This window comes from Polyodon spathula, chromosome 2, assembly GCF_017654505.1.
Source record: "Polyodon spathula isolate WHYD16114869_AA chromosome 2, ASM1765450v1, whole genome shotgun sequence".
Lineage (NCBI taxonomy): Eukaryota > Metazoa > Chordata > Actinopteri > Acipenseriformes > Polyodontidae > Polyodon > Polyodon spathula.
Genome location: NC_054535.1, coordinates 88,816,964 through 88,831,881, shown reverse-complemented (window position 1 = coordinate 88,831,881; position 14,918 = coordinate 88,816,964). Strand labels below are relative to the sequence as shown.

The window sequence follows — 14,918 nt, the reverse complement described above, 5'->3', positions numbered from 1 at the left end:
ATTGGCCCAAATGTTTCTTCATCCCTGGTGCAATCTGGCTCATGGTGTGTCTCAGGCAACAAAAAAAGTACCTCAAACATTTGGTTGATATTGTGGGAATATTCAGACTTCATGTGTCATTAATTTCCCTATTAACATCTATTGTGGGGGTGTGCACTAATTCCAGCTGCGTTAGAGCTAGTTTTAATTTGTGAGATTCAAAACATGCTTCTCCACCAAGCACCACCTTAGATATTTCTTGCTAGTTTTGTAACATCATTCCCCCCTTATTCACCCTTATTCACGAAGGGCGAAAATGCTTAGTGAATCTATCACAACGTGCCTTCATGTTCCAGATACATTGAAGATTAAAATAGATACTCTCAGTTACTTAACTAGACCCTTAATTAAAATGATAATATGCTTAATTGTACCTTTTTTAATTGTTTTCAGCTCTTTAACAGTTGCAGAGTTCAAGTTACTTATAAAATGTTATAGTTAACTTGAAATCTGCAACTGTTTAAGAGCTGAAAACGAGTAAAAAGGTCTAATTAAGCAAATTATCAGTTCAGTTAAGGGTTTAAGTAATTGAGAACTCAGTTGGAATAAAAACCAGCAGACACAGGGGGTCACCAGGATCAGGATTGGGAAACCCTGCTCTAGACAACAGAGAGTTCTCTACTATATAAAATTGTTTTGGTTTGCGGTGGAGAGATTAACCATAAAAGTAAATGCAGAATTATTAAAGAAGCAGATAATCATTATGTAAAGTGGATAAAGTAGCACATTTCCTGACTACAGAGGTTGTCACTTTTCTGTTTCACTCTTTACATTGTTATATGGCTTTTTCCTTAAAGACTGGAGATGGTGTAAACATGATACCAATTGTGGCCCAATGTAAACTTGCATGACAGGGGAGGTGCAAAATCAGGCTCATAGCCACTGCACTGTTCCCCAGTGGTGTTGTGCCTCCACTGCTATGCAGAACCCTTTGCCCCCTCCTTTGCCTGTTATGTGTTGGCAGAATGAACCTTTTCCTATTCCTACCTGTGTTGGCGCTGTCAGTACATCAACCAGCCAGTCACTTTGCTCAACACCTTCTGTCCACTCTGGGGCTCTACCATTTAGCAAAATACTGTCCAGTGGGTATCAATTAAAAAAAAAAAAAAAAAAAAAAAAAAAAAGTAGATGGATAAAGTCTACCTGGTCTGAAGTGGAGTGAATAACTGCAGGGTTGCTCTAAATTTGGATTGCTTATGCATGCCAAAGCTAGTCTGTTTCACTGTGTGTGTGTGTGTGTCTGTCTATATATATTTACACACACACAAAAGGCAACATTTCATCTCCAACGCTTTTTATTTATACATCAGGAAAAGTCCTCAATTCTGACTTGCACTCTTAGAGTAAATCATTTTGGTTACTGAAAAAAAAACCCTGTGAAAATGGCTGTTGAAATAAAATTACAGTTTTGTAAAAAGATGGAAAAAAAGGTTATTCATTTTGTGTTATTACCTGTCTTGTTTAATTTCATATCATTGTAAGAATTACATAATTTGTATATAGTTTTTGCATTATTTCAACACAAGCTTTGGTTGGCACCATCTCCCTTAATATATGGCAAGAGTAGGCACTTTTATGAGTAGTTTTTCCCACCATGCTCCAGCTCTCTGGAATGCTTCACTGGGGATCATCAGAAATGCTGATTACCTGGCAAAGTGTAAGTCATGGCTAAAGGCCTATTTGGTATCTCAACCCTTTGGAGTGCGAACACATTTTACATTTTTGTATTTTAGTTCACTTTTTTCGGTTTTGATTGTGAAGCACTTTGAGGTGGCTTTGCCATGAAAGGAGCTATATAAAAATAATTTTATTGATTGATATTGACAGAAATATCTGAGAAGTGAAGTGTCTTTAATATTACTGCACTACTGTTTCAATGTTCTGAGATGGCAAGAGCCTGTCCTTTATGTAGGCCACCAGAGCCACAAGGAATGCCAAAAAGGTCAAACTAAAACTGAATAACTTTCCCTTCAACTACAATGCTTGAAATACTCTTTGTTGACAACTTGGAATCTTGTAATAGAAATACCTGGAAAGACACATTGCAACCCAGAGGTCTGCCTTGCATGTGACAGCTTGTATTCCCTGACAAATCTGTTTATTCTGTTGTTGTTTCTGTAACCCTTGGACTCAATATTGATACATTATGCCTAATTTCAATTAATTTATAGATCACCCTTGCATTCAGACATTTTACGTGGTTTAATTAAAAAGCCAAATTCAATATTTCTGACACGAACAGGAACTTCTTTTATTTTCAGGAAGTTCATCTGGAGAACAGTGTTTTCCATATTGCTAAACCTTTTAATAGGTATCGCCAAAAAAAAAGCTCAAACTTAGTTAACCAACTATGGCCAAATGTTTTGCATCACTTAGAATTTTAGGATTGAGACTATTTTTTTTTTTTTTTTTTTTTTTTTTTTTTAACTATATGAACATAATTTAGATATTTTAATTTATCATGTAATCAAAGAACCTACAAAACGATATTGCAAAAGTCTACCAGAAGCTATAAGAAAATGGAAAACTACAATGTGATATGTAATTTAATATGATAACATAACATTATTCAGCAGCTTTCATTAACATTAGCCCATAGACAACTGTATTTTGTACATAGAATTAAAGCATGTATGTATATAGGTGCACCACTATACACATTAAAGGACACCCCAGTGAGTTACAAAAGCAAGTGCCAAGGTGTATTAGAGGAAAGGTTTCAGGAAAACTGAACCATGGAACGACACCTTATGTTAGGATTCCCAGGATGATTCACACACGGCCACTCGGAGATGCTGCTGTGGAAAACAATTGTAACTGATCGGAAGCAGCTTTAGAATCATCCATTGAAAACATCATGGGTTGGTTTGAAAACCAGTACAAATAAGTTGAAATCCATCAGGAATAACGTATTTTCTTTAGTTGGTACAACACAATAATGCACAGCCTAGGCAGCAAGAAAAACAAACGGTTGACAGCTGTGTTAATAGCGTCCCTCAGACACAACACACATTAGTGACAGTAGAACAATCCGAGGTAATGAACAGCTCTGGTGTCTGTGTTTCACTACAACATGCAACAGATGAAACAATTTCCTTAAAAAGCATTATCAGCAGTTACTGCAAACCCCTCCCCCCCCAACCCCCCCCCCCCCAAAAAAAAAAACCAGAATCAGTTCAAACACAGGTCTTATTTTAAAGCTGGGTTCTTTGAAATAAGTGCAACATTTTTCCCAGATTCACAAATGTGAAGATTTCAAGAATACATATAATCTTTTACAATCCAATCTTGTAGCTCTCATCACCATGTGATTATTACATAAGCAATGTGGTGCTCCAGGGGTTAGGCAATCATGAGATTGGCTCAGCTTCATATGCCTTATTTAAATTCAGTTATGTATAGTTTTACATTTTTTTTCATGATTCTAATTTCAATCAAATGAAATATAATAAACTATTCCTCAACATGTCTTTATTCTGTTAGTTTAAAACTTCATTTGTACATTTTATTTTTTATTTAACAATTATAATTCTGTACAATCTAGGACTTTTTTTCTGATTAAATTGTTTAAAACCAAGTTTGTAGTTGCTTTCCCTAACCCTAACCTGTTGTTTTTTATATTAAGTGAAACAAGGTAAATATCATATACTACTGATAGTTTCTGTCATGTCTGTATTCATTCAGCCTTATACGAGATTCTCTATTGTGTAGTCATTCTAGCATATGTTATATTGTAGCAGTTAACCAATAGTTGTCAGCTTTATGTGGCAATATTTTTCAAGCCCTTCACCCAGCCAAGTTAACAAAATGCAGATGGTTTGCTTTTCTAACCCTAACTACCCTCTAATTCTGTAGAATTCTATTGATAGAAATGTTCTTTTGTTTAAAGTGTGCCTTGCCCCCTGGATCTTAAATTACATCACTCTGCTCTTGATAATAATAATCCATATGTAATCCATGTTAAACAGTTGAATACCATAAGCGACAGCATTTATGTAATGCCCCGCTTCAGGCTTTTTGAGGTACTATGCCCAATGAAACACGTGTTTTAGGCAGTTCTCGGAGGGGGGAATGTCCTATTAAAAGTAAATTAATGTTACTGTGGCATTTGTGCGCTGCAGTAGAGCCAATTCATTTTTTAATACACATTGACCAGTATTATTCGTGTGGCTGTGAAAAAAATGAGGACAACAACTCATCACTGTTTTATAATCCTGTCATTTAACTTTCAGATCTAATGTTAACAAACGTAGCCTCCAATGATAAACATACATACCTTAACCATTACTCAGAAACCATGCCTAAATTACCATCAAAATGACTTGCCTAAATCTTACATACACTAGTTTATCATCAGCTTATGTTGGTTGCACACACACACACACAGTTATGCTCCTGCATTGAGAAAAATCAATTGTGTCATTCTGAACTCCATTTTAACGTGTCTGAAGTATGTATTGGAGGGAAAGGTCCTTCTCAGAACCATTTTACTTTTTGCAATTTTGAAACAATAAAAGAACACGCTTCCTACTACCAATAAAGCTAATTCTGCTATTTACAATATTACCATAGAACAAAATCCTGACTAGTAATTTAGGGAACTGATACATAGTTCCTATAAAAAGGTCTATCATGAAATGATCCGGTATGAGATTGTAAAAGGGTGCTGTTTAGAAGGCAACATAAAAACACTGAAGTCCTTTCAATTGCACTGACTGATAAGGCGACTGTGAGATAGAGGTTCCAGCCTCTCTGGGTAGACACACACACACACACCCCTTTCACAGAGAGGTTGAAGCAGCCTGAAGAAACTGTGAGTAAACTCAGCATCTGCACTGGCTGTTTTCGGTCTCATTGGAGGGAAATGCAAGCAACACATTACCATAGTAACCTATTCACTATTTGTAGCATTCTCAAGACAACAATACAGTAAGTTTAAAAACCGGTGTATACAAAATATACACAAAATAATGTCACAAAAAATAAATAAATAAATAAAAAATAAAATCCCAAGCTGACTGCACTTCATGGTTACTTGGAAACAAGTCAAGCAACAGTCAACCCCTCCCTCCCTCCCTCCCTCCGCTTTTTCCATAGGGACAGCTTATATAAAATATCCAGGTCAAGGGGCATGCGCTTCTGGGATTGCATACTGTGGTTGTGATAACCTTTGCTGTGAATATCTCATTCATCATTTGGAAGTTAAAATAAAGAGATATTTGGCAAACACTCCAGAAGTACTTGGGAGACAGGATTCTGCTGTGCCAAGATGAGCAAGCAACTACTAAATGAAGGTGTTCCCACTGTTCCTATGTGTGTTTAATAAACTGTATTAAAATCAAATGAGTCATTTCTGCTGTAAGGGAGCATAAACAGAAGAAGTGTCCTTACCACAATTGTGTGTTTTTTTTTCTTCTGCCTTGACAGATTTTTCCAAATTGTTATACCCTACCTGTACTTTGTGCCTCATCCACGGGAACACGTAACTGCAGCAGACAAGACTGAACTGGTCAACACTGAGGGAATATATAATATATATATATATATATATATATATATATATATATATATATATATATATATATATATTATATATATATATATATCTATAGCATCACGTTTGTTTTTTTTTTTATTCATTTTTTTTTTTTTAAGTGTCACACAAAGTAGTGAAAACATTTTAGTCTTAGTTTTAAACAGGATGTATTATACAAAAAACTCCCGGAATTACTATGAAGCACTTCTATACAGACTTGTGAGAGTAAATAAGGTTACAGAATCAAGCAAATGTAAATCATTCAGGTGCTATAAAAATACATTGATCAACCAAGGACACAACCAGTTAAACAACATACATGTGATCTTTTAGAAATTTCTACAATTCAACGTACTTTGTTAATATATGGACTTTACTTTTATTCTCCAGTGTGCACATAATGCTGTTTGTCCAGAAAGAAAAAGGCACTTAAACAAAATTCTAGACCAGAGGAATAGTTTAGTCAGTTTATAATTAAACAGGAAAAAGTAAATCAAGTCATATAACATTAATTTAAAAAAGTAATCAAGTCATATAATATTTGCATAGATAAAAACAAAATAACAGCAAGTGATTCCTGATTAAGACCCCATCCACTTGGACAGATAATTTAACTTCTTTGAAGCAACAGCCAAAGATATTATTTAAACGCAAGAGGCCTCAGAGTCTATTTTTGTGCAGGAAGTATCTTTGGAATGGTGTCCATGTGCACTTTCTGGAGTTAGACTGGGATAGTCCTTCTACAGCTCAGTATCCCTATATTTTTGTGGATTTACATAATAGCCTTGCTTCGCCTGGTTTGCCAGCTGTCTGCGGTACTCTTCTTCCTCCTCATCACTGTGGTAGTATGTTCCATCAGCAGCATGGGGCTTAGCAGGTTTCTGAGGCTCTGGCCTGGAGCTGGAACTGAAAGACATTTATTTGTTACATTTGTTAATTGGCAAAGCGCTGTCAAAGTGTTAGTGACCCTCCTAAATTGACTGAGTATCTGTAAATATATGTGCATAAAAATATGTTTTTTTTCTTATTTAAAATGGTGACTACTTCACTTTGATAATGGGGAAGAGATTGCCCTATTAGGTTTGAACTGATTGCCTTTTAAATGAATGTGAGATGCCGCACAGTTTATCACAATTGGACTCCAGATATATTCTGCAAGAGAACATGCAGGTATTGCATACAGACATTAAAACATCTTCCATCCCAAGATTCAGATGAGCTTAAAATTCCCTGACCAAGTTTTTCACAATTTGATAAAAACCGACTCTTACCCTACTGGCTGTGGTCGATTCTGCTCTGGATTTTGCAATTTGATCGGGACAGCGTAGATGTCAGGATGCTTCTGGGCTATTTCAAGCTATAAAATAAAGACATAAATGACATTTCCATATTAACATTAGTAAGAATTAGACTACATGCAAAAGTAACATGCAGGTAGTTCTAACCTGCCTTTATTACACAATGAATAAAGGTCTCTCTCCATGAGACATGGAATGCAAGGAATTTCAGCATTCAACAAAAAACTTAACCTCCTGTGTTTCAAACTAATTAAACTGTCCTTTAACATATAACAATACTGATTTCAGGTATAAGTGAATGAATGCAAAGCTCACACACCAAAACACTGATCAGCATATATGCTACTGTTTAATTAATAAGGATTTGTCCAACAAAAAGAGCACATTTTCAGCAGAGAAATACATAAAAATACCCTTTTTTCTCAGTTAACTTTTACAGATGTTTAATTGAATCTGGCATTTTCACTCAGTTTATTCTTAGTCTTACTGCAGTGAAACATGCAGCTAATGAACAGTTCACTGACCCTTGCATTCTGAGCTTCCTGCAGTTCCTGGATCCTTTGTGCCCTGGCTTTATGGTCCATTTTCTCAAAGGCTTTCACCTTTCCCAGAACAGACTTCACTGCTGGATCATGGGCACTGTCCTCTGGAACATCCTCTTCTGGAGGCTGGCTGCTCGGAGGGGGTGGTTTGGCAGCTCTTGTGAAGGAAGGTTTTAGTGCAACAGGCGGAGGCTGGGTCTTCCCTCCTTGAGTCTCCTGGCTTCTGGGGTGTTCACTGCTGGCAGGGCTCTGGCTGCTGGAGTGAGAATCATACTGCTGCCTGGGCACGTCTTCTCTGACTTTTGCCTGAATAAGGAAATACAGTAACACTGTAAATATTAATTCTGGGTTGAAAGTACCTCATGAAGGGACTATGTGGTCATGGAAAAGCTTGTGCTTTTTGTCCAATTACATGCCATTCATTTTTACTCATGAAATGTTTATTTGCAAATTCAAAATTTTAGCCCTATTCAATGGCACACCTAACAATTGTAGTTTTATTTATTCCATTATCCATAGCAGTTTGGATGCTTACACTGAATAAACCCAAGCTGTACATTTGCAACACACCAAGAACATTATTTAGCACAAACTAATTTACAACTCTGAAATTCCCTTGAGAAAGTCCATGACCCCAATGCCATATGCAGTCTGTGGAATTGTTTTCAGCAGTGTTTACTTACCTTTGGTGGTTCTGGTCTGAACGACGGAGGGGGGCTGGGTTCTCTCAGCATTTCCCTGCTGGCTGCTCTTCTCATGTTAGATCTGGGCTCTGGACTCTGCCTCTTCAAGTTCTAAAAGGAAAGTAGAGCTGTCTATTAGGAGTGCATGAGACAAGTTTCCATATTTTTAAACATCTTGTACGTTTACCAAATTATTTTCTGTTTTTCTCAATTTATGAGATTCATGATGTTCATCTTGGGGAAGATCAAGAGGAGATAATATTCTGCTGGTCATGTTTTTTTTTTTTTTTTTTTTGTATTTCCCCATTCACCATATATTGCATATTATATGCTGCTGTTTCCATATTACTTACAATTAGAAAAATACATCCACATCCATATACACACAAAGCTGTAAAAATCATGCACAGCTATTTTGTTGTGGGAACCGCAAGTTTTAACACACACACACACACACAACTTCTTATAGTTGCTACAACTTTTAATGACTGCAGTAACTTATGGATTTTGTAAATGTGTTCCAAAAGATATCTAGTATAAAAAAGAAAGAAAGAAAAAAATGGAGAACTGAAACAGGAATGGAAATGCCATCCTCACATTCTCTGTTGCTAGCATGGGATTAGCGTGCCACCTCATCCTCCACAGCCAAGCACAGAGTCTTGTGTGTTTTGATACTGCACACAAATTGAAAGGATACTATGAGCCTAATCAGGTTACTGCAATTGGAAGATGCAGACCACGCTTTTCTCGGAGTGGTCTCACTCAAATTTTATGAAGAATGTCTTGCAGCAACAATACTTTGCTTCAGTGAAGAGGAATATCACACATTTCTGAGTTACAGCTCGGCTGGTGCGGAAGCAAATCATGATGTAGATGCTGCAACGTACTGGTTTCTACAGAAAGATGGACAGCTTTACCCAAACTTGCAATAAGATATTTATCCATTCCGCCACATTCAGTTGAAGCCGAGTGATCTTTCTCAATTTGGCCAAGTTTTTACAAACCTGACTAAGAGCCTCAAAGGAGAGAACAGGCTGCAGCTTAATGCATTCTTACAACCACAGACGAAATGAGGAATGAAATACCAAAAAGAGCAGCCGACTGACTAAGCAGAAACGCTTCAATTTCGACCTGCAAAACGGAAGTTTGCATCTAAAATGTTTCCTTTCAAATGATGACTTGGCAAATAGTGATAAGGAGTGTCTCTCGAATTACACAAATGATCAAGTAATCTATTTATTTCTCTATTTTGAACAAATGCGTGAATCCATTTGGAAAGCAAGTATAAAAAGGCAGCCTGTTTGTATTTATTTTTTTATGGTACTTGAACTGACTGCACTAAAACCGAAACAAGCTGTGGCTGCAACTTTTGGATTAAAAAGAAAACTCTTAGGCCTCGTACACCCACAGCTTAAATGCGGTTGCGAGCTCACCTTTTGCTCTTCATATGGTTTAAGTACACACACAGTTCAGTTGCAAAAGGCAGCGACAACCACACCAGTTAATCCTGTTCAGAACAAGCGAGTTCTGTTATTAATTCAGTTTGGTTACTTAATGCACACTAACCGAGTGTGTGTGTGTGTGTGTATTAAAACTGCACTAAAACAACTGCAGTTGGTGCTCGTGGATTTCTGCGCATATAATGATGTCATAGTTTATCAGACATTTCCGTGTGAAAAACATGGCTATATATATATTGTACTTGATACTTGGTAAGGCAACCTAACTAACAATAGTTCTATAGGGAAGGGTGTTTGTTTTTTTTTTGCTTATCTTTTTTAATCATCATCTTAAGTATCCATGTAGGAGTTTAAGAATATTAATTTTAGCCATGGACCAATAAGTCTATAATTCCCTCATTCTTTGATTTAATAAAACCAGTGACTACATTTTAATGAATAAAAAGACAATATATCAGACAGCTTTTTGTTCACAGCTTAGTTTTTAGGACCTAGAATTAGTCAGCTTTGCCTATATGTGCGCGTGTGTGTGGGTGTCTGATGAGCCAAGTTAATTTGGTAATATTGGTGAATAGTAAATTCATAACAGTAAAACAGTGCTTACATATAATATACTTTTTGTATTTAATCAAAGTACAGCTGTATGATATTCTATAGAATATTCAAAAACATAGCCTCCATGCTGCCGCCACACAAACATAGTGAATGTCGTGTAATAGTGGCCTGAGTTCAGTTGTTACTTTAAACAGGGAGTCTGCTCACTTCAGTAATGAAAGGCGTGTGTGTGTGTGTGTGTGTGTGTGTGTGTGTGTGTGTACAAACAACACAGCGAGTGCAGTCTGTTAATACAGTTGTCGCGCTAACCGCAGTGTTTGTGTACAAGGCCTTACAGACTTGCACATAAATAATAGAAGGATGGGCTGCACTTGTGAAGAGGACTTGTTTATTTGACATTACTGAATTTAAACTATTGATGTATAATCATAACCAGGACCCCTTTTAGTTTCCCATTTACTGTAAAATATAGAATACTCATCTTTATAAACTGTGGAATGACACAGTATCACAACGAGACAGCAGGAGCACAAGAGAAGTTTCAAGCTATTTTATAATATGAAGCAATATAACCTAAAAAGGAGAAGAAAGAGATCTCACGAATAAAGTAAAATAAATTAAAAAATATATATTTCAAGCAGAGCCACAACACTATTTACTTTTCAAATGATCCGACAGTAACTCTTGAGACACACTGCTAGACCCAATTACAGGCTAGAATCGTGTTCTGTTGACAGGGCATGACCCTCACCTCCTCTGTAACTACAGGCTCTGATGATCGGCCGATGGCTGAAACCGGAGGCTCATCTTGCAGCTCGTCCATCTCATTGTCAGTGTAGGCCCCTCCCTCATCAGCGGTGTCCTCATAGTCGCTGGTCAGGCGGCTGTCACAGCTCAGGTAATCGGCACCCATGGCAGACAGGTAGGACATGTGTTCGTCGTGAAGGTCCAGATTTTCCTCTATCCCGTCAAGCTGCAAGAGACACATTATGGAGCTTTAGAAAAAAATAAAATAAAATAATAATAAAACATAACCAATCTCTAAAACTAATAGTATGTGCTAACAATTTCTGTCCCAAACATTTGCGCATCAGTTTTCCTCCAGATTTCTTTCAACCTAGTTAAGCTGAATTTATATATTTTTAAAAAATATTGGAGAATCTGTATATTATTGCAAGAAAATATATATACTACATATACTGTTGACATCAAATTGCACAACAGAATTGCCAGTATTTGTTCATTTTGACATTCCTTTATAAATAACATTCAGGTCTTGCAGCACAGAGTAGTGGATCGTTTGTTTATAAGGACTGCAACTGACGTATTTGCTTGCTACTAGCCAACAATCAACGATTCAGAATAATAATGTATTTACTCTGGAACAAAACGGTGGTAAAATACAGCATTTTACAGAACCCCCTTTGGGTACAGTAAGTTAGAAGGGCGTATTTAAAACATAAACTACCTTTCCTTCAGATACCCAGACTGCTTGAGCCTGCTGTTCTCTTACTGTATCCTTTACACTGCCATACCAGCCATCATTAGCCGAATTTAAATCAATAGTTGCTGTAAAAATAAAAAAAGTTTTGTCAAGAAAATAAATAAAATGTCAGTACCAACACAGCAGCATTTATAATGTAACAAATGCCCAAGCACCAGTCATCTCTTGCATAAGTAGGTCACCACGACCTAGATTATAAGATCCTCAAGAATGTGGGCTGCAGCACACTCAGTGGAGGCCTTACAGAAGCTGTCTGACAGCACTCCAGGAAACAATTAGCTACAGTATTAAGAACTGAGTGTGCATTTGTAACTTTTATGTTCAAGAGTTTTTATATTTAAAAAAAAAAAAAAAAAAATAAAGCATTTTGGAAAAAAAAAAAAAAAAAAAAACATATATACAGTACCATGCATATTTTACCTGTGAAAAGGTGAGAGCAGGTTTTCTTCAGTTTCACAGCTTGCTCATAAAGCTTGCGAGAGCTCTTGGAAGAGGCTGGACACACTCTCTGTCTCAGGGTTTTTACTCCCTGCTTGCTGTCGGGGTTGAAAAAAATCACAATCGGATACCACTGTGTGTAGTTGAGCAAATCTACAGCCTTGGGAGTCACGTCCAGCAAAGCGTGCTTTTCCTGGGAATTCAATGAGGTATAGTAGTTAGAGGAAGTTTAAAATTATATTTTTTAGCTTTCAAAGAAAAATAAAACCTGTACAATACAGTGTTTCTCTGAATAGATTTTTATACACAAAACAAAAATTACAAAATCTCAAAATATGTTTTTTGAACACAAACAATATATATCTGGTCAAAATAAATAACATGCAAAATATATTGTGTGTTAATTTTTGAGATGCTGAAATACTTTTTTTTTTTTATATACAGGAGCAACCTTATTGCATGCTGGCCACACACTACAAGCTGTATGCTCTCAGAAGTTGCAAAAACTTCAGTTCACCTGTTCAATAATCTGTCTGATAGTGTTTAGACGGACCACTCCTGAGGATTTCTCAGAACCTGCATCCTTTGGTTCAGTTTCTGCAAGGAAAAACAGTCAACATCACCAATATGAAGCAATACACAAAATACCATTTCATTCAAATCAATATCTCTGAATTGAATACTTACTAGCAACTACAAACTCATCTGGCAAGTCTTCACCCAGCTTCTCTGTTGCTGCATCTGCAACTGGACCAAACAAAACTACGGGTCTTCTAAAACCAGCTACAAAAAGAAAGACGAGACAATTAATCTTAGAGGGTATGTACAAGACAAGGAAAGCAACGTACACACAACTACATTTGTGTTAGCTCTCTGTTTATAAAAACGATCCACTTATTGTTATTAAAAAATCTACAGCTATGGGAAAAGTTTCGCATCCCCTGATAAAGTGATTTTGCTTCATAACGTCAAATGAAACCTGCTGAATAACTTTACGATAACATATTGAATTATATACCCCTATGTTGTTTTCCATATACAATGGATACTGTTCTGGAGCTCCAGGGCCTAAAGTACCTTCTCTTAACACAACTCTCTCATAAGCCGGGAACCTGGTGGTGACGGGAATGGCTGTAAGATCATCACGGCTCTTCTTCAAGTTCTTCTTCATGCCTGCCCTCTGTCCACGTGATCTCCAGAAGTCCCCTCTGCCATTACCAGCACCTTTCTGGGCATTCTGAACACTGGCCATCTGATCAGCTCTGTAACAAATGACAAATCATTGTCTGAATGTTGTAGCATTCTATCATTTGCTTGTCCCCTTATTATTTGGTACTAGGTGCTTGCATGACAAAAGCCTATAAAAGGTAGGTCACAGGGATAAATAATAATTTGAAAACTCTACATAAATGTAAGCTTGACTTAACCCTTTTCTTTGGTAAGTGTAGTGATTTTTTGCTCCCCTAAACTAATCGCGACGCAAACTGTTGCTTTTTTTGAATGGATATGATATTCATTTCAGCAGAGAAACCACTTGCCGATGGGGAGCGCTAGAGATGCAGCTCAATGTAAATCCAATAACTCTGTAATACATCACAGGCTTCCTTAAAAGCGACTGCTTATGATCCTCCCTGTAGCCATGATCTCCTATTGATTCAATGCACCATACTACAAACTACACAGTTTGTGATAACCACTGCTCCAGCACCTTCACAAATGTTAAGCTACCTGCTTTTGTTTGGAATAATGCCTTTGTCCAGCAGTTTATTGTCATGTCCAGTTCTCACTGCCAGCCAGTTTCCCAATTTTCCATCATATAGGGAGTCAAGGACTTTAAAGATCTCTCCTCGTGTGAACGACAGGCTCTGTGTGGACTCCTTTTCAAACTCAAAGTGGGTCCTAATAAAGAACGAATCACCCCGGCCAGAGGCAACTATGTCCTTGTAAACTGAAAAAAAAAAAAATACAAACTAATGCCCAGGCTGTGAGTCAAGTATCAGTATTTACAATTGACATCTTTCAAGCGGATCTGCTAGTAACCCCCCCCCCCTTCATAACCACAACAAATCAGTCTGGTTTACTTTCGTCGCCTCCGTCCTGGGTGATTTGATTCTTATCTCGTGTGAGCCGGTCCCTTATCCTCTGTGGGCATCTTTTTTGATCAGTTTAGGTCTCCTAGATATGATACGTTCTGGTTATTGAACAAATCACCAAGTTCATAATACCTACGCCAGATTGCAACAATGTTTTGCATTCAGGTGCTTGCTTTCAATTTGATGCGTTTCTGCATTCGTTGAACTCCGTGTCTCTTGTGACCCTTGAAAAAAAAAAAATAATTAAAAAAAATCAAGGGAACACGTTAAAAATGTGTTTTAAAATCTAGCATGCAATTCTTTTGATCAGTTTCTTCAACTGGCGAAACAAATACTAGTAGTGAGAAGCTCTGAACTACTGAATCCAATTAATTTGTGCCCTTTATTATGGGATGCTGATGTAAAGTTGTTACACCCGTCAGCTACAATATGCTGTGTTTTGTTTTGTTTTTTTACTGGAGAGCAATGGAAATTTCTAAACAACAACAAAAAACACGAGTCAATGCAGTCTTTACAGGGACATGCATCTCAAGACAGATGACATCTTTCAAAATCTGCTAGTAACCCCCCCCCCCTTCATAACCACAACAAATCAGTCTGGTTTACTTTCGTCGCCTCCGTCCTGGGTGATTTGATTCTTATAAGTGGTTGATTCTTAAAGCGGACCGATATGATTACTGGGGTGCAGAATCAGTATGTTAGTATGAGAATGATAAGAGCTTGTTCCCTGCAGTGTAATGGGTTGACCACTAGATGTCATGAGTTCCTGC

At 37.1% G+C, this 14,918-nt stretch overlaps 1 protein-coding gene across 9 annotated transcripts in view; it reads right to left on the bottom strand.

Annotated features, from left to right (window-relative positions):
- Positions 1-5,725: 5,725 nt before the first annotated feature.
- Positions 5,726-14,918, bottom strand: part of LOC121303167 (tight junction protein ZO-2-like) — a 48,612-nt gene continuing 39,419 nt past the window's right edge. For all 9 annotated transcript variants that reach the window (XM_041233711.1, XM_041233720.1, XM_041233702.1 and 6 more), the window contains 11 exons: positions 13,784-14,003; positions 13,133-13,317; positions 12,743-12,838; positions 12,573-12,652; positions 12,038-12,248; positions 11,582-11,682; positions 10,865-11,086; positions 8,099-8,209; positions 7,398-7,721; positions 6,847-6,932; positions 5,726-6,481 (listed from right to left, as the gene is read on the bottom strand). In XM_041233711.1, the coding sequence (XP_041089645.1) occupies positions 6,316-6,481; positions 6,847-6,932; positions 7,398-7,721; positions 8,099-8,209; positions 10,865-11,086; positions 11,582-11,682; positions 12,038-12,248; positions 12,573-12,652; positions 12,743-12,838; positions 13,133-13,317; positions 13,784-14,003 (1,802 nt within the window). In that variant the 3' untranslated portion in view covers positions 5,726-6,315. The remainder of the gene's footprint in view (positions 6,482-6,846; positions 6,933-7,397; positions 7,722-8,098; positions 8,210-10,864; positions 11,087-11,581; positions 11,683-12,037; positions 12,249-12,572; positions 12,653-12,742; positions 12,839-13,132; positions 13,318-13,783; positions 14,004-14,918) is intronic.